The sequence below is a fragment of the Salvia miltiorrhiza genome, chromosome 7 (assembly GCF_028751815.1).
Source record: "Salvia miltiorrhiza cultivar Shanhuang (shh) chromosome 7, IMPLAD_Smil_shh, whole genome shotgun sequence".
NCBI lineage: Eukaryota > Viridiplantae > Streptophyta > Magnoliopsida > Lamiales > Lamiaceae > Salvia > Salvia miltiorrhiza.
In genome coordinates this window covers 23,372,177-23,391,884 of record NC_080393.1, presented here as the reverse complement: position 1 = coordinate 23,391,884, position 19,708 = coordinate 23,372,177, and the positions used below count along the sequence as shown (strand labels likewise).

The following is a 19,708-nucleotide window of genomic DNA, read 5'->3' as shown; positions in this document are numbered from 1 at the left end:
TACTTTCTCTCTCATACTTTATCACTTTATTATTACACACTTAAAACATTAATATACAACTCCTTAAATCCCGTGCCGAAAAGCAAATGTAGCGTCTTGGCCGGGACGGAGGGAGTATATTTATTACACTTTATCACTAGTAGATTTACCACACAACACCTTTAACACTTTAGCAACTACCCTTATATTTAACTCACAATACGTTTATCAGCTTTCTTAATCTTCGTGCCGAATATCAAATGGGGCTTTAATTCGTGGACGAAGGTGAGTCAGAGATTGAGTCAAAAGTGATTTTTTTTTTTTAAACTAAAAGATAGTATTTATAAAAATAAAAAATATATATATAATCATGTATTAAAAGGAAAAATACCCAATTTTTCGTGAACACCAAAAATAGTAATTATTCCTTCTTGGTGGGATATCAAAATTTTGAAACAAAGCAAGTATAAGTACCAAATTATGATAGAAAAATTTATATTTTCGACCCTCAATTTTGTGACTTGAACAATAATATCCGGAATTCCAACTTGTTACGAAACGATACCTGATTTTTGACAATTATAACAAATGTGGCATCTATCAAAAAATAAGTTTGAACTTGTTCCTCGTCTCCATCCCATTGCACGCCACTCTGACGGAATCATTGGTGTGGAGCCACCGATTCTTGCGGAAGCATCGGTAATCAATGTGTAAAAGCGAAGAATTAGCAATTTCAAGTGAAAAACTCCGACAAATCACCTCGATCAATTTTTAGTAGTGAAATACCTTCCAATTTTAGAAAGAAATCTTGATTCTGAAAAAGTTATTCCAGAAAAAAATTCAATTACCAAAGGCGAACTAGTTTAAAATTTCAATAAACACATAAATACATACATTAACAGCCAAAAATCAAAACAATAGTTTCTTTATAGGCAAAAGAAGGCAGCAGAAATTAGAAAGCAGAAAAAACAAAAAAGTAGAGTTACTGATCGAGTGCATTTGGGCCAGTGCAGTAATTCAAAACATGGTTCCAAACCCACTGAACCAAGAAGCGGCGTCGGATTCCGTTCATGTTATAGGTGGCGCCATCCCTGCCGTTCAACATTTGGCCCGTGTAGGACCCACCTCCCCCTGTCCCGTAAATGCCCTCGCACAAATCCGCTATTTCGACGGGGAAAACCGGGTCCTGACCCGCATACCAGGCGTTAACTAACGGATTCGTCGACAGCTCCGCTATCTCGTGCGCTATCACGCTTATCATCCCGTCCACCCCGACGTCGCCGTTTGGAGACTTCACGGCCTTCAGCCCCGGGATGTAATCCGGCACGGCGAAGGGGTAGGCGCACACGCCGGGGCACAGCTTTGCCGAGTTCCCCACCCACGCGTACGGTAGCGTGTACCCGACAATGGAAGGGAAAGTGAAGTAGTGAAAGCCGCAGACATTGTTGCAGAAATCCTGAACGTAGACGTCGTCTGACGTCAGCAGGAGGTACACCCCGCTCTTCGGGTTCACCGGTAGCGGCCGGGTGGACGCGGTCACCGCCGATTTTATCACGGACTGCACGGAGAGGCGTGTGAGCGACTTCCCGTGGGAGTAGAAACGGTCGTTTTTCTGCTCGCCGACGTGGACGGTCCGCGATATGTTGTTGTTGGTCTGATCGGTGTAAAGCCGCACGGTCTTCCACCAGCCGGAGACAGACGGCGGCTTCGAGTCGGCGGCGGAGATGGAGTCGATGAAGTCGCGTATTATCCGCTTCTGTGAGCTCTGCCACGTGCCGTACCAAATTGGGTAGACGGTGATGTTGGCGGTGAGGACGGGGCCCATGTGGTATTTAAGGTGGACGAATTCCGACGAGCCTTCGTATTTCTTGGAACCGCCGTAGAGCAAGTCGGTGGCGTTGGGCCAGGGCCGCCAGCATAGGACCGGCGCGGCGAAGAAGAGGGAGAGGAGGAGCGGGGCTAAGGTGAGTGATAGCGGCGGCGGGGGGGACATGATTACGGCGGCGGAGGGAGTTGTGGGGAATGAATTGGGAGGGTTGGTTGGGATGAGATATATAGTGATGAAAATATTTTGCATGTACGAACAAAAAATAATAAATAAATGGAAACTGGGGATTAGTGGGTAATGGAGGACAGATGGATTCTTAAAAAGTGTAGGTGGAGCCGTGGGGCCCGCGATGGTATGATTGGGCGTTCGCCGCTTGTGACGTGGCCGAAGCTTATTCGCTCTCTCTCTTTTGGCGGGAAATAATTGGAGGGGTATTTCCGGAATTGCGAATTGGAGCACGCCTTTTCGGGGACCGCTTGCCTTGCTTCTCTGGATTCTGTGTTGGGGAGTTTTTTTTGAATTCAAGCACTAGAGATGGCAATGGATCCTGGACCCGATCCAGATCCGCAGATCCATATCCATTTTTTAGGATTTGGACCTTAGGAAAAATGGATCCAATGGATTTGGACCGGATCTAAATTATTCCTATAATTTTCGGATCTGAATCTGGAGCAAAAAATCTGAGACCCAGATTCGGTCCAGATCCGGTCCATGGATCCATTTATATATAAAAATATATATAATGTTATTTATTTTTATCTAACTCTAATCTAATATCTATGACTAATCTATATATCTCTTTTCATAAATAATATATAATGCAATTAAAGATAATATTTTACTTTTATTTTAATTTAAATTTTAGTTTTCATTATTATTATTATTATTATTATTATTATTATTATTATTATTATTATTATTATTATTATTGATAACATTAATTTTCTTTTTTCTATGTAAAATAAAGGACACATTGTTCCACTGTTATTTAGTACTTGATTATTATATTCATATTGTTATTAAACTTTGATAATATTTTTATAGAATATGGTTAATTCATTTATTTTGAATAATTGTTGAAAATCTAGACAATAATTATAATTTTATTTGGGATTAATTTAAGATTTATAAATTTAATTTAGAAGACAAAAAGTATGGATCCGGGTTTGGACCCGAGACCCTGTGGATCTTATGGATCTGGACCTGGATCTCATTTTTTTGGATCCATTGGATCTGGATCGGATCTGGGCCTAAGTCAAAAAATTCGGATCTGGATCTGGACCAAGCAGGATCCGATCCAGATCCGGCCCATTGCCATCCCTATCAAGGACTGCCAATTTTGTTTTTCGAACATCATTTATTTTTATTTTTTTAAAATTTTTATGATATAAGTAGAATATTATAAATAAATTAATTTCTATTCAAAATTTGATTTTTCGTAAAACATAAAAATAATAAATAAAATCAATAAATTCTTCGAATATATCAAGTTATAATGAAGAGACGTATCTATTTAATTTGTTAAAAATCTTGTTACCTCCAATATTCGAACCCTAAACTAAAATGTTTGTTCATAAAAATTATGAACTTGTTCACAACTGTTCGAACGAATTATAAATTCTCAACACATTTAGCATTCTCAATAGAATCTTTCTCTATTGTAAATTATGTAGATAAAGTTTTCCGCTTCGTAAGTGTTTTTTTAGATACATGCATCTTTAAGAGTGTCTAGATTATGTTATTAATATACTCTCATAAGAATGTAGCGTTTCAGGGTTTAAGAAATATTTAGTATATAATGTATCGAGTGGAGAAATAATTTTATCATGTAAAAATGAGTGATTGCGGTTAAATTAATTATGAGATCATATAAAAATAAGTGGTTGTGGTTACAAAGAGAAAATGAAGTCATGTTTCAAAATAGACGTAATGGAGTACATTTTTTTATAAAATTGACAAAAATGAAAAAAGTGATACATTCTTATGAGATGGAGAAAATATTTGATAATTTACTTATTAAATAAAGGTATTTACAAGAAGATATATCCGTATAAAGAAATGATATTCATGAATTTATGTCGTCATCCTCAGTATACATCGGGTTGAGATAAGGTTATAAATAGTACTCAATAAAAGAAATTTATTTATAAGGAAAGTATTTATATAAGTCAAAGTTCTATTTTAAAAATGAAAAATATTTTCCTTGGGCTATAAGGAATTATCTAAGATTTGAAGGATATTTAAGAAGTTACATTTTCGTTCAGAATGGTGGGCAGTTCAGATTGAAATGATTAATCTTGCACAATATAGTGTCGAGTGTCTATTGTGCTACTGTCGGTTTTCTTTTTGGTACTAATTTATGTATTTGTTCTAGTAATAGAGAGTATTTATAAAGTAAACACTATTGGACGTAAATTGTAAAAGAGTTATAAACTCTTGTTATTGAGGGGTGAATATGGTTCATGTATAAGATGTGTGTGCCTATACATCTAGCATTTCATTGTAATGTGAAAGTTTGAGAAGTTACAAGTAATGGAAAAGAATTTTATAGTGTAAGTTCTTATGTAATTTATCTCTAGATACTGAAGTATTTCTTCTAAGCGAACATTCCAAATATAGATGGTTCATCAAAGTATATTATCAAGTTCTTATGTTGATTCAATACTTTCTATTATTATATTGATATAAATATTCATCACTGCACCATAAGTTTCACCATAGGTTATACATGGATCTTTCAATTTTATTTTATGATGTTCTTAGCTGGTGTTTTGTTTGTGTGCGTGTATGTAAGATCTTTGGATGATTGGGATAAGTCAAGTGTTGGGGAGACATTAATTATGAAGAAGTGAAAACCAAAACAAGAGTTGCAGTGGATGTGATGTTTTTAATTGTTGGAATAGACATCTCTATGGTTTTTGAGGTGATTAAATTTATCAAACTGTTATTTAGATGGTCGATAGAAATACAATAACTAAAGTTGAAATTCAACTAATTAATTTAATTTTAGGGATTAAATGAGTTTGAGATTATTTGAGATCGAGATGGTTAAGTTTGTTAGATGTGTCTTGTGTGTTCGAAATTATTAAATGAGTTCAAGATTATTCGAGATTAAGTTTGTTCAAATTATTTGTAATTTTAATTGTGTGTTGCAGCAATTCCTTTTTCAATAATATTGAATGCGTTTGAATTTGAATTTAAAAATTGATAGCAATTTTATTAATTTTTCAATTAAATTTTATTATTTAAAAATTTAATTTATTAGTGTAATTATATTAATTTTATTGAAATTAAATATAATTAATACAAAAGTTAAGATATGCTTCATCCGTCTACGAAGGAAGTTCATAGGAGGGAGTGACATAAGTTTTAAGAAAAAAATTATTAAGTGTGTGAAAAGTAGGGGTGTGCAGACCCAACCTGAATCCGTTCGGACCGATGGTTTCGTCCGAACCGGACCGACCCAAGATCTATGTTTGGCCCGGTCCATGTCAGTTTTCTTGGACCGAACATAGATTCGGTCGAACCCGGACCGACCCATGTATTTATATATTAATTATTTTTTATATATTTAATATTTAAATAGTTTTAATAAAATTTAAAATTCAGATTTCTAACCCTAAAGATTGAGTTGTGGATTGTGAATGGTGGAACTAAGATGTTGATATGTGTTGGTATCGTATTTATTATGTTTTATGTATGAAAATAAAGTGCGAAACAAGAAAAAACAAATTCTAGCCTCGACGGATTGGACCTGGACCAAACCGGACCCGTTGCTCGGGTTCGGTCCGGGTCCGAGTCGGCCCGCACACATTTTAGGTCCGGATCGGTCCGTCCTCTTAAAATTTTTGGTCCAGCAGACCCGGCGGGTCGGTCCAGGTCCGACCCGCTACACACCCCTAGTGAAAAGGTTGTTGAATGTACTAGGAATGGTGAACAGATGTTTAATTAGTACTGAGAGTGGTGAAAAGTGAAGTAAGTGGTGTATAGTCCAAAAATAGATAGAAAAGTTTTTTTGTGGACGTCCCAAAAAGTAAAAGTAGAAAGTATATATATATAAATAGTAATTATGATATAGCGAAGTCCATTAATAGTTAAATATGAGGTAGTGCTATAATGAAAACAATCATATTTTCCATTTTCGTCTATCCCATAAAAGTGTATCACTTTCACTTAGAAACATAACCTCACTTTCTCTTTTTCATTTCTACATAACCACAATCAATTCATCCACAACCACTCATTTCCATTCAACACATTATCTACAATTTTTTTCTTAAAACTCGCATCATCCCATGTGTAATACATTCTTACGGAACGAATGGAGTATGAATTAGTTGAAAATATAAATAGTTACTGATGCGACACCATTGTAAAATAGCACCATAGTCAGGGGTGGATCTAAGATTTGTCGATAAGGGGGGGCTGAACTTGATGGTATTGAATGGGGTTCGGGGGCGGTAGCCCCCAAGCCAAAATTTTCGGGCTGTTTGTATACAAGTAATTTTTATGTGTAAGTAGAATTTTAATAGATTTAAGACTAAAATTCGATCACTGACTATAATAAATAATCATTCTCTTTCTGTTGATTCAATAACATATACTACTAACATTACCCCTGTAAATTGTACCATTATAGTTGAAAGAATATAAAAAACTACGTGTATATATTTTATTTTAAAAAAATAATCTATCTTCTATAAAGATAAATTAATTTTTATTTTTATGTGGAAAGATTTTTTACTTTTTTTTTTAAAGTTGAATTAAGGACTTGGGTAAAACTAAACTATATAGATATTAGGCTAAATATATTTAATATATATAGGACAAGATTTTGTGGCTGCACTGGGCCAAAGATCCGCCCATGGCCATGACCATAGTGAATGCTCCCGTAAGGATTGATATTATAGATTTAAATTTAAACACACATTTTATTTAAATATTATTAAAACATGATGAAAGATTTTTGTTTTTTTGAAGCGAAAACGTGACGAAAGATTAATTGGTGTAGATAAGTTATACTACTCATCAATTAATAGGTGGAAAAAGATTTTCTAGAAAAAACCCCACAAACAATTACTTACTCATGTGTATTGTGGTCGGTATCTTCATTGCGCATTAGGAAACTCCAGTTCAACATATTTAAATATTATTTAAATAATCCCCTAAAAACATTAATTTAATAATAAGATCAATAGGTCATTCTTCCATTATGTCGATTGTCAGCGATATTTTTCATTTTATTTTCCGTTAATATAAGAAATTATTATCAGTATCACTTGATTTATTCTTTTTCTCTTTAACTTAAAGAGGAATAAAAATATTAATAAATTAAATAAAATTTAAATTTAATTGATGGTCTTGGCCATAATATATAAAGTAGAAAAGAAATAAAAGCTAAATAAAGTATGTCAAAAATGTTAAATTTTGCGAACGTCAAATTTAATAAATGGAGTATTTATTTCGACTTTACAGCAAATCATCCAAACTCAAAATTTGAAATAGTCGGTGCAAATTGACTCGATTTGATCAGATTTATAATTGTGACAGTAAAATAAAATTGTATGATTCTGAATGAGTAAATGAAGGATTTCAATTTCGATGTACGTCGGCAATCAAAGATAATCTTTGAAGGCACTAAATCTGTCGTACTTGTACTAGTAATATATAGTAAATGGCAATCGGTATAAATTGATTAATTGATGGTTATATATCGTGAGGATTAAATTATGTTAGTACGTACCAAGTAAAGCTTTGTTACATGTAATATTACTATCCGTTTAGTTTGAATATTCATATTGAATTGACGTACGCTAATATTGTGCAAAGAACTGTCCCAATTGAATTAACCCTCCAGCTTTATAATCAATGAATGAACTTTTAGTTTTAATACTCCCTCCGTCCCATTAAGCAAGACCAAGTTCTTTTCGGCACGAGAATTAAGAAATTGATATTTTGTGTGTTAAGTGTGATAAGTGAAAAAGTGAAAAAGTGAAAAGGTGAATAAAGAGTAAATTTTTTGCTATTTTTACAATCTGATCTTATTTCGTAAGACGGACCAAAAATGAAACTTGGTCTTGCTTCATGGGACAGATGAGACGGAGGGAGTAAAAGGCTTGGCATATTTATGTGTATTTATTTTAAAACTACTTTGTGGGCAGCTCAACGTTTTCAAACTCAGACTTTATGACAGGACCCAAACTTAATAAAGAGATAATCAGTTTTAATGCAATAATTTTTAGGAAACTTGAATGAAATTTCTTCTATTCCGCACTGAAGCAAGTGACAGGAGCAGGTCTAATTATGAGCTACGTGTTGGGTAAATTTTAGTATTTTTTATTTACAGAATAAAATTTCTGTGAAAATAAGAGATATATGTGGAAAAAAAATTTAGTCCACTTCTGACGAGCAGGAAATAATCTTCTGTCTTAGTTCGTATGCAGTATATAAATGCATTATGCATATTAACAAATCCAAGGGCTCAATTAACACTAACTATGTAACTTGTTTGTTGCTTCATTTTCCTACGATAGGTAATATCGACATACATAATTTATTTATTTATTCATTAAAGCTAAAGGGATCAAATTTATCCGGACAACATGGTCATTTGGGTAATATTAATGTGAAGATTTGCTCTCTGCTTTTAATCACGCCAAAGATGTTATTGTTTCTGAATTTAGACATGTTACACTACAACAAAAATGGCCTATAGCTACACCCCTTTCATGACAGAAAATAATATGTGTCTGCATATGTGTCTATCGTGACACCGAACGTCTAAATATCAACAATTACTCTTTAATTTTAGACTATTATGGCACAAAGAAATACACGCCTCTATAGTACCCTAATTACGACATTAATCAGCGTCACAACCCTTTATTTTTCTTTTCGAATTTTTAATTTAGAGTTGATAACAACGTTTAATAAAATTAAATGACTTCAAAGTGCACTTTTTCAATTAAAAAATGACAATTAGTAGATTAGCGATGACAGCTGTGGAGTCCTCATTATCAAAGCATTTACACATTCAGATTCACTCTTCAGCTTAAAAGAAATTACTTAATAGACTCACTTTTTTTGGGCACGAAAATTAAGAAAACTTACTTTTTAGTAGGAAAGTGGTAGTATACAACTTTTTTACCCAAAAAGGAAAATGAGCCTATTGGAATAGGACATCCCAAAAAGGAAAATAAACATATTCGAGTGGGACGGAGGGAGTACTATTTTTTTAATTCCATATGATAAAAAAATATTTTTAATTAATCAAAACAAAGAAATAGCTCCCCATAGGCGGCAATACTTCCCACCAAATAATTTCCTTTCGGATTGCTTTTTTTAAGGATAATGAATGATTGTTTTAAAATTCATTATTTGCGCAATATTTGGGGTATAAAATCTTTAAATATTTTGGATATGATACGTTATTATTTAGATTTTTTTGTGGGAGAATAATTTCTTTTTGAGTGGGGTGGGATTAATGTGCAATAAATTTCATCTCCCATCCCTCAAAAAAAAAAAAAAAAAGTTTAATCTCCCGGTAATATGCACATGGCGCTAAAAAATTTCCTTTTCTACTAGACGGTTACTCTAGAAATGAAGCAAAGTTCACAGTTTCTCTTAATTCAAAGTTCAGAAGTTCACCCAGCAAATTTTTGTTTTCAATACGAAGGAACCCGTAAGGTATGCTCTCGTTTTTCGCTAATGATTATTTCATTGAAATATGATTTTCCCTAATTCAATTTTGTTCATGGTTTGAATTGCCCTTCTTTTTTAAAAGTGTGGAATGGTCAATTTGAAGGAACCCGTGAGGTAAGGCTATGCTCTTATTTTGTCTGATCATTTTATTGAAATCTGATTCTGCCCTAATTTAATTTTGTTTATTTTTTAATATTTATTCGTCCTTTTCTGAAATTCAGTTTCATTAGATGCATTTCTCTTCTCCGGTCAATTGGTATGTATTCTTCAGTGAGTGTTTCTATCTCTGTCTCACACACACATTGACACATATATGCTTGGCGTTTCTAGTCGATTAAAGTGCACAAAATTAATATATCTAACTCAACTTTTTGTGCATTACAAGTTCCAGGATTTGAGTATTTAGATATATTAATTGTTACTTCAGAAGTATGGTTTAGTGTCAATTGTCTAGCAATGCATGGACCTATAAGTGTATATATATATATCAAATTCTTATCATGCTCTACTTTCTTTCTGTTTAGATTTTTTATAAAGACATAAGTTTGATTCTATGTTGATTTAGCTTTTTTGTGTAAGAAATACTATGAGTATCTTGCTTTTTGTTAAATTTTTTCAGTGAGGTTGAAATGGATGCTCCCTGGAGCCATTATCTACTGCTATCTACAGTGTATGTGCTTTCCACCCTCAACTCTTATTATTTAACTCTGGTTAACTTATTATATGATAGTAGCTGTGAAATTATAAATTAACGTTATCATTGCAATGTCAAGTAATAAGTTCGGTTCTTAACTAGATGGATCTATTTCTTTTATTAGGCATTGTTGTATATTGTAAAGAGTATTGCTAAAATCAGTAGGAGAAATTTTTTTAATTATTGTTTTTCTGTAAAGTTGTTGGGGGTTGAAATTATTAAAGTTATATTGTAAAGTTTTTTTAATTATTGTATATTCCTTTTAATTATTGTTTTTTAATTATTGATGTACATGAAAGTCTATTGCTGAGTTAGATTGCTAATTGGATGCACATTTTATATCAGGTTATTTCCTACTAATCCCTGCTCTTCACTATTAATCAGTTGTGGTCATACTTTGTTAATTATATCTTTATTTCAATTTCTAAATTATTTTTATTAAGAAAATATAATAGGCTAACATGAAGAATGGCTGTAGAAAAACAGGTTCTCTAATATTCCCAATGAGTTGGTTCATTTTGAATGAGTATAGTTTATATTTATGTTACTTTTCTTATGTTTTTACCTTAACTTCTGTTTGTTGAAAAATGAACCTGTTACTTTCAATGAGAATTTCAATGTAGATAAAGTATACTATATTATTTTTTATTCAATTTCCTTTAGTTAGGTTAGGATTGAATGATAAATGATTCTATAGTTGTAGGGATGATCAGGTATATGTTCCATCGAAGAAGTCAAGAAACAAGTTGTTAAGATACTTCAAGATGTTAGTTTTATTGTAGAAACCATCAAGGTATGCTTACATATGGTGCAAATTTTATTTTCTTAACAATAGAATGTATCTATCTCTTTATACTTTGATCCAATTTCTAGTAGTAGATATTGGTCTTGGTTTTGAAATGTTTTCATATTATTTTTGTTCTCAGGATGACCGTTCTTATTGGTCTGTCAAATTCAGGAAAAACGACAAATTTTAAAGTTGCAGCAAGAAGAAGGTGCTTGCCATATTAACTAAAGACACAGGTTGGAGATTTTATGCACAACATGGCTTCAGAAGAAGAGTGCAACATGCCATCACTTTTTAGCACTATATATATTTTTTCTTTGAAATTTTAGATATTTTTCTAAATAGGTTGTTCGATTAGTGCTACTATAAAAGTTAATGAAGTGATGGACATCTTGTTCCAAATTTTTGGGATCATTGATTTTTTTTATTATTATTAATATATGATTTTTATTGTATTGGATGTGTTTAATTGTCATTATTTTTATATTTCCAATTATTATAACTCTTCCATAGATATTGAAGCTATAAAATGTAAATAAATACTTAAATTTCCGTGAAATGGCCTTTCCAAATTGACGTCATTAATAATATTATAATATATTTATAAATGCATAAAAGTATCACAAATTATTCGTATATATATCTTTTCCAGGCAAATGAAGATGTGGTAATTGATGGGCTATCATGGCATTTATTCAAATGCCAACTGATTCTCAAGAACTTATCGCAACACTTATTCTTGTCATTATACATATTTAAGCTTTAGCTACACTGGAACACACGACATTTAAAATCTCCGTTGCTATAGATTAAATGTGGTTATAGATAATCTATTACAACATGTTTTGATGTCCTTTAAAGTGATTTTTCTTGTAGTGTTAGACGTGAGGCTAATCAAGCCGCTCACTGTTTGGCAAATTTCGCCTGTTCGTGTAATGATGTTATGATCTGGAAGTCGACGTTCCCTCGTTGGCTTTTGGATATAACTCATCAAGACTTCTGTTAATATAAGCTACGTTTCAAAAAAAAATATATAAATGATATATAATGTGTATTGCTTAAATTACCCTTATCAAATACTTAGGATTCAAATTTGAATTATTTCCTTTTTCTATTAGTAAATGAACTAGTCTTTTTTTTTTTTAATGTTTCCAATAACCTTTTTTAACCACAATTAATGAAAATAATTTGACTTCTAAAATTCAAGTTACATTAAGTGATAAGACTAAATCCCATTCATTCATATTATTATTATTTTCTTTTCTTATCAAGTCATCTGATCACTCGAGTATATATGTTGCTAAGCATATATGATTATCACAGAAGTCATAATTTAATTTCAATTGATATTAACCTATATATGTGTATATTATTATATAGTAATAAATATTTTTACTTTTAGAAAATGAAAGTAAGAGGACATGTAAATATATATTTTTTTAAATTGTGGTGTAATCATATACTCCCTCCATCCCAATAAACATGGCAACATTCTTTTCGACACGGATATTAAGAAATTGAGTGTTATGTTTTAATTGAGTGGGGCCCATCAAATTATTGAGTTAATTAAAATAATTTCTTCCTCCTTCAATTTCTTCTTCATCCACTGCCACCCACCTCCGGCGAAGTCGCCGGCATCAGCCACCCACCCCCTCCTCCAGCGAAGTCGCCGCCACCCTCGTTTCCCTCTGTCCCCCTCGTCTTCCTCGTCTCCCTCCCAATTCAAGAAACAATTCACATAAACAATTCAAGAAAACAATCCAAATCACAGAAACAATTCAAGGAAGAAACAATTCCTCCCAAAAACAATTCGAGTGCGCCGTCGTCTTAAATCACAGATCTGGATAAGTTTACTTTCGTGAGTTGTGAACAGGCGGTGGGCGACGGGAGTCAGAGGGGTGAGCGGCGGGCGGCGGGCGACGGGAGTCAGGCGGTGGGCGGCGGGCGGCAGGCGGGGGTCAGAGACACCCAAACCTATTCTTCAAGGCCCCCAATCCAGGGGCGCCACAGCCGCCGCTGCTTTGCTCTGGTTCCCCAAAAATATCCGCAAAGCAGATCGGAACCCTAGGCCCCGAATCCAGGGGCCGCTGCCAACCGGAGCGCCTCCGCCTGTAGGGACGAGAAGGGGAGAACGCTGGCCCTCCAAAATTGGGGCTGTCTTCCAGATCGGAGCCCTAGCCCCCAAAATCACGCGGTGAGGGAGAAGTGGCACAGAGGAGAAGAATAGTGGCATCCGGCCGGAGGGGCGAGAGGCGGCAGCGGCGGCCATGGGGTGGCATCCCGCCAGAGAAGAAGAGAGAATGGAGAAGGGGCTGTTGTGTGTGTTTGTGTGTGTTTATTTTAAAGATGATTTAGATTTCATTCCAATTCCAATTTTAATCAAATTAGGGTTTACTTAGTGACTCAATTAGTGGCCCTAATTAAGTTAAAATTTTCCTTATTTAGAAAGTGGCCAACTTTAATGGGACAGACCAAAAAGGAAATGTGGCCAACTTTAGTGGGACGGAGGGAGTACATATATTTTAGGATTATTTTCACTACTATTATGAAGCCAAAATATGGAGGAAAGGGGACTTAAGTAGAGAAGATGATGAAATATGCATCGTTGTTTATATCATTTTTTTTTGTCACGAACTGGCTGCACTTTGGCTAAGACTGAGATAATGTGTATGTTGTGAGGGAGGCTACCTACAACTCCTTCAAGGGTTCCGACCAAAAGGCACTCACGTATTGGGGGAAGATAACCCCACCCGAAGGTTTAACGAAACTCGATCTTTCGACACTCTTCAACGAGACAACAAGCAGATCAAGTCTCACTTACAATTCGTCAAAAAAGACGTCAAGCAGTGGGAGTCAATCTACAACAAGTGTCGCATCACTTGGGGGAGAGGAATGAGTGATAATCAAATAACTGAATAGGCACATGAGAGATATAATGCCAACTACAGAGCTAGATACGAATATTTCAAAGCTTGAAAGATTATGCGCGAATCTTAGCACTTTGCGTCTATCGGCGATGATGTCCACTTGTCGAAGCGTTCGAAGTGCTCGAATGGGAAGGGCACAACTATATCCTCTGAGCCAAGCATAACGACGAGGCCTTAAAGCCAGAAAGTGGCCAAACGCAACAAAGGTAAGGGGAAAAAGGTTGAATCCTCGACGGGCGGGGACAAGGCTTAATTCTACGAGACAATGGACCGCGTCAACAAATAAATCGTGCTTTTTAGCAGTACTCAAAAGGAAGCTATCGATTTTAAAATTCTCAATGCGGACACCTCAAAGATGGATCAACGATAATTGGCAGTGTACAATTCACTGCTCGAAGAAGCCGTGAAGCGTAGAGAATTGATATAGTTTTTTAATTATTGTAATTTCGTTTTGATTATTGTATTTGATTTTAATTAATGTAATGGGCAATTTGAAATTTAATGAAATGATGGATTTTAAGATTGAAGAAGTAAAAATAGAACAAAATGTATATGGAAAAATTAGAACCCATTGACTGTGGAGTGGAGGCTCTAAGACGGGGATCACCCCTTTAGAGGGGTCTCTAGGGCTAGAGATGCTCTAAGAACATTTTCAACAAGTAATTGTATTATACAATTAATTCTATTATAGAGTGAAATATAAAATAACAATAATTTATATTCAATTCCAACCGTCTAACTCTATATTTGAGTGAAATATTCTATTCTTATGATTTCTAATTTTAAACCATTTTTTCTAAAAAAAATTAATCATATATATTTATGTATAATTATAATTATGGTCAATCCTATTTAATTCTAATTAATATAATTTAATTTAAATACTTTTAATATAAATTACTAGTATTTATTAAAGCGTTATAATTTAGTATTGCAGAACAATTATAATTTAGTTTAACAATATAAAAATTAACATTACATGATACTTAACAGAGCATAATAAACCGAATTTAAGACGAGCATCACGCTAGAACCATGACCACAGTTATTGTGCAGTTTTCAGTTTTCATTTGTTTGGAGCCTTAATTTGTTTCATATTTTTTCCCCTCACGTGCTATTAATTGAGAGAAGTAGATTAAAATTAATTTCTAAATTACACCCTAATGCATATTATAACTGTAAGTTTTAATTAATTATATATGTATACAGATAATTACGCATAACTCTAATAGATACTATTCAATATTTTAAGAAATATGACCTTATTCTTTCGTGGTTTTATTATACTTCAAGAAGTGAGCAAAAACAAATATCATGTTTTAATTGAGACTTATCTAATGATAAAACTTTCAACATTAATAGCTTTGATTTATTTTCAAACAAACTATAAGAATAATAATAATAAAAAAATCTGATCATGTTTTGATTGATTTTTCTCTAATGATCCTTGATTTGCACGAAAAAAATATACAACTCTTATTTTTCATAAATATTTAGTTCTCTTTCCTTTTTGTTTGCTAAATAAATTGGATCAGACAAAATGTATTGAGGGTGTAGTTGTCATTTTATTGGAATGCTGTGAATAAGTGAAGTTGATCCAAACAGAAGAGAGTAATTATATCAAGTGATGGCACAAATATACACGAAATAAATTGTCCCTGTAATCATTGAGCTTGGCTTGGTAGTCCAGATAAAGTAGAACTATAAATTCATCTCCTGAGAAAAATCAATAATTCAATTAATTATTGTACCACTCCCCACTCCTAGCTGCCATTCTCTATACAAATATCTAAAATCATGTGAGATAGTAGAACTCACGATTTGCCTAATTCACAAAACTCTGAAAAAAGAAATAATGGAAAGATGATTGATTTTATATTTTTATTTGACAAGAATATGATATTGTTGGAATATAGCATAGATATGGGCAGAGTTATGATTTATATTTAACAGACCTACTTTGATCCATAATTATCAGCAAGTACTGTGCAAGTCTTCACCGCACCATTAAAAGACAGATAGAAATTTAAATGAGTTGGGATATGATGTACATATTTCTTAAGTGAGCGATACCCCACTTTCACCCACACTTTTTAAGTCTTTCTTGCCATCCCACATAATTTTGTTCCTCATTTTTCAGTACCTTATGATATAAATTCTTGCCCATGAAATTTATGAATTCGGTCACCACGATTCTATCACTATTCATGCTCTGCCCAAATGTCAACATATTACTTAATTTTTCCTTTTCATTAGGCAGTGAATTTATTTATATATTTATGGTTTCATCAGTCAATGTCGCTTGTCTCTACAAAAGGAAAACAAAGGCGTGGACACACTCACTCACACTCATCCACATACGGATAACGGATTAATTACAAAAGTTGTATATTTTTAAAAATAAGTCAATTTGGTTCTTTGTCACGTTATTTGTTTTATCAACGTATAAGTACAAATTATAATGCTGCATTTATGTTTACATCTATTTGCATAACCGTTTCTCCGGTTTCTTAATTACACTATACACAAAGGTTTTATTTTTAGGCCGTTCCCCCATGTTAATTAAAAATCATGTTTTAATTTGTACGTACATTAATTGTCTTTCATGTTAATACTAATTATAGTAGTATATTAATTATTATTTTTTTATGATAATTGCAAGTCATGCAAAAAGTAGTGGTGCAGATTTGTTTTTAGTTAACAGAGAATAAAAGGTTTTAATTTGGTCTTCCCCTATGTGAAAATGTATTCAAATGTTGGAATAAATGCCTTAAATTAGTAAAAGTAACGTGTGAATATTCAAATTAATGTTGGAAATTTAGTCCATCAATTTAACTTTAAAATGACAACATCCCTAATTTTGTGTCAACATGGATGCTAGTTTTCCCCAAAAGACTGCACATGCTGTTATTGCTTAGCTACCTAAAAACTTCACAAGATATTAAACCACACTTTTATATCCCAAAATTATCTCCATACACACACAAACGCGCGCATATACATACGCGCGCGTATATATATATATATATATATAGATAATTAAAATATTAAATTTAAAAATTGAATCATAATAGACTCGAACTCGATATATATATATATATATATATATATATATATATATATATATATATATATACAGGGGGCCGCTCCAATGAGACCCTATAATTTTAATAAGATTTAGAGTACGATTTGGTGCGTTTATTTTATCAATCCGATGGCTGATATTGTATCTGGAGGGTGATTTTTTTTCACATGGTTCGAATCTTGGAGGGAGCAGAATATTTTAAATTTTGTTATTCATCAGTATCTACTGAATTGTTTATCACTATATACTGCCGTGTTCATCAGTATATACGTCTTATTCATTACCAATTTTTAAAATTTTGTTTTTAATCAGTATATACATCTTGTTCGTTAGATATACGTCTTGTTCATTAGTATATATGTCTTATTCATTGTACTCAGTGTTTTACGTAAAATAGGAGGTCTCACTGGAACGGACCCCTATATATATATATATATATATATATATATATATTTTGAGTCGACGAACTCAAGACATTTAGACTAGGTATTAACCGTTTTCCTACTTGATGAATTATCTCCATATTTGCAGAACTATTGAGTCAAGTTGTTTCTCATTATCTTTTTATATTTGTTCTTTTTAAGGCAAAAATACAAGATTTATTCTCATTTATGTTTACAATATCTAAAAGTCAGAATGAGAAATTTAATTTTTAAATCATTACATCTTGAATGTAATTTACTCCCTTTGTCCCCAAAATAAGTTCCTCTTTAGGGACGGCACGGGTTTTAAGGAAAAGTGATAAAGTGTATTGATAGTGGAGAAAAATATGTTATAATTAGTATTGGGAGTGGTGAAAAGGTGAAAAAGTGTTATAATTAATTTTGAGAGTGGTGAAAAAGTGAAAAGTAAGAATAAATAAAGTATTATTAGTGGTGGGGTAGTTGTCCAAAAATGGAAAGATAGAAAGATGAACTTATTTGGGGGACGTCCCAAAAAAAAAAGAGGAACTTATTTCAGGGACGGATGGAGTAATTAGTATTGGGAGTGGTGAAAAGTGAAAAATAAGAATAAATAAAGTATTATTAGTGGTGGGGTAGATGTCCAAAAATGGAAAAAAAGAAAGATGAAGTTATTTGGAGACGTCCCAAAATGGAAAAAGATGAATTTATTTTAGGGACGGAGGGGGTATTAAACAAGAGAAGCATGAGAAAACTCTAAAACTATAAACTCCATCCTAATATCATTATAATTTAGCAAAGATGAATAACTTTTCCCAAATTATTAATTCTAGGCCATTTTGGAATATAGTAGCGAATGATGATTATTTCATTAATTAATTTAGCGAGGAACAATTATTTTTGTGAGGGGGCAAAAAAGACGACAAAAAAGAGTAGATAAGTGAATGACGGAGTGAATGGCGCTAGTGTGTATGTAGTATATATGCGTGAAGAGGCGAGGAAATGGAAAATGAAGCAGGCCCACTGCACCAGCTGAGCAGGAAAGCGAGCTGTGGGGTCCGCTTTACGGCCCGAACCTCCCAAACAAACTTCATTGGCCTGCTCGCGGGCCCATTTTCCCTGACATTTTTCTTTTCCTTTTCCCTTTTTAAAAAAAAAAAAAAATTATTCTCTTTCCATTTTCACTTAAAAGTGAGAAACAGAGTCGAGTTTTTTTGTATCGCACCTGCTATTTCGTCACGTTTCTCACGCGCTGTTGTTTCCAGACATTTTCAGCGAAATCTTTGCCCACTGTTCTTGTTATCCGCCACCTACGTGGCAGCGACCTCCATGTGACGGCGCGTGAATCGTACGCCCCGCCGGTGCAGGTGTGGGGCGGACAATTTCGGCAAATGAGGCGTGCTCATCAATTTGGGTCTTTAAACAAAAAATGTTTACATATATTGTTGCGTTGCTAGTCTACTTCCACATTCACATTGTTTCTCGATGCAACTTAACTTAATGTCAAAAATCTATTAAAATTACCATTGGCATTCACATGCCCAGTGGACTTTTTAAGACCCCAGAAAATAATAATTCACGGGAACATACTAAATTTCAAACACCATTAAAGTTGCTATAAATGCCCTTCTCAATCCCTATCGATTTTGTCGTCTACTGTTAGATATCTTGATCACTTTTGATTACTCGATTTGAGCTTTAATATTAGATTTTTCGTTCTTTAGTTGGAGAAAACTTTAACCTCTAGGTCCTCCAGATTGAGATGTTTTTGTTACACTTAAATTGACCGTATTTTTTCGGCATAAACTTTAAAAAATTAGTACTTCCTTCTTCCACGAAAGAACTTCATCTTTCATTTTTGGAATGTCCACAAAAGAACTTTCTATCTATTTTTGGATTATACCCCACCACTTATAATCCTCTTACTTTTCACTTTTCACAACTTTCAATATTAATTATAACACATTTTCATCCCTCTCAATAGGGCTGGGAATCGGGTCGGGTTCGGGTACCCTACCCGAAAAAATCGGGTACCCGAACCCGAAAATCCCCTAAACCCTATACCCGACCCCGACCCCGAAAACGAAATCGGGTACCCTAATACCCGACTCGGGTACCCGAGTCGGGTATTCGGGTACCCTAATACCCGATAGTTTCCCTAAACCGAGCCAATTCAAAGCAGCAGCAGGGCACCTTCGGCGAAGATGATGACCGAATTCATACAGATCAAGAAAATCATACAAATCAATTCCAATTCCAATTCAAAGAAAAGGCGTAGACAAGCTCGGCGGCGGAACAAGCGGCTG

General features: G+C 33.7%; 1 protein-coding gene and 1 long non-coding RNA gene across 3 annotated transcripts; one reads left to right on the top strand and one right to left on the bottom strand.

Annotated features, from left to right (window-relative positions):
* Positions 1–823: 823 nt before the first annotated feature.
* On the bottom strand, positions 824–2,094 carry LOC130993559 (protein EXORDIUM-like 3). Its single transcript, XM_057918488.1, has one exon. The coding sequence runs from the start codon at positions 2,054–2,056 to the stop codon at positions 962–964; it is 1,095 nt and encodes a 364-aa protein (XP_057774471.1). The 5' UTR covers positions 2,057–2,094; the 3' UTR covers positions 824–961.
* Positions 2,095–9,234: 7,140 nt separating this feature from the next.
* LOC130993558 (uncharacterized) lies at positions 9,235–11,449 on the top strand. 2 transcript variants are annotated; one of them, XR_009091703.1, is made up of 4 exons: positions 9,235–9,493; positions 9,591–9,622; positions 9,730–10,995; positions 11,129–11,449. It is a non-coding gene; the product is annotated as an uncharacterized LOC130993558 (long non-coding RNA). The 2 variants fall into 2 exon arrangements; XR_009091702.1 differs by having other exon boundaries at positions 9,246–9,493; positions 9,591–11,449.
* The last annotated feature ends 8,259 nt before the right edge of the window (positions 11,450–19,708 follow it).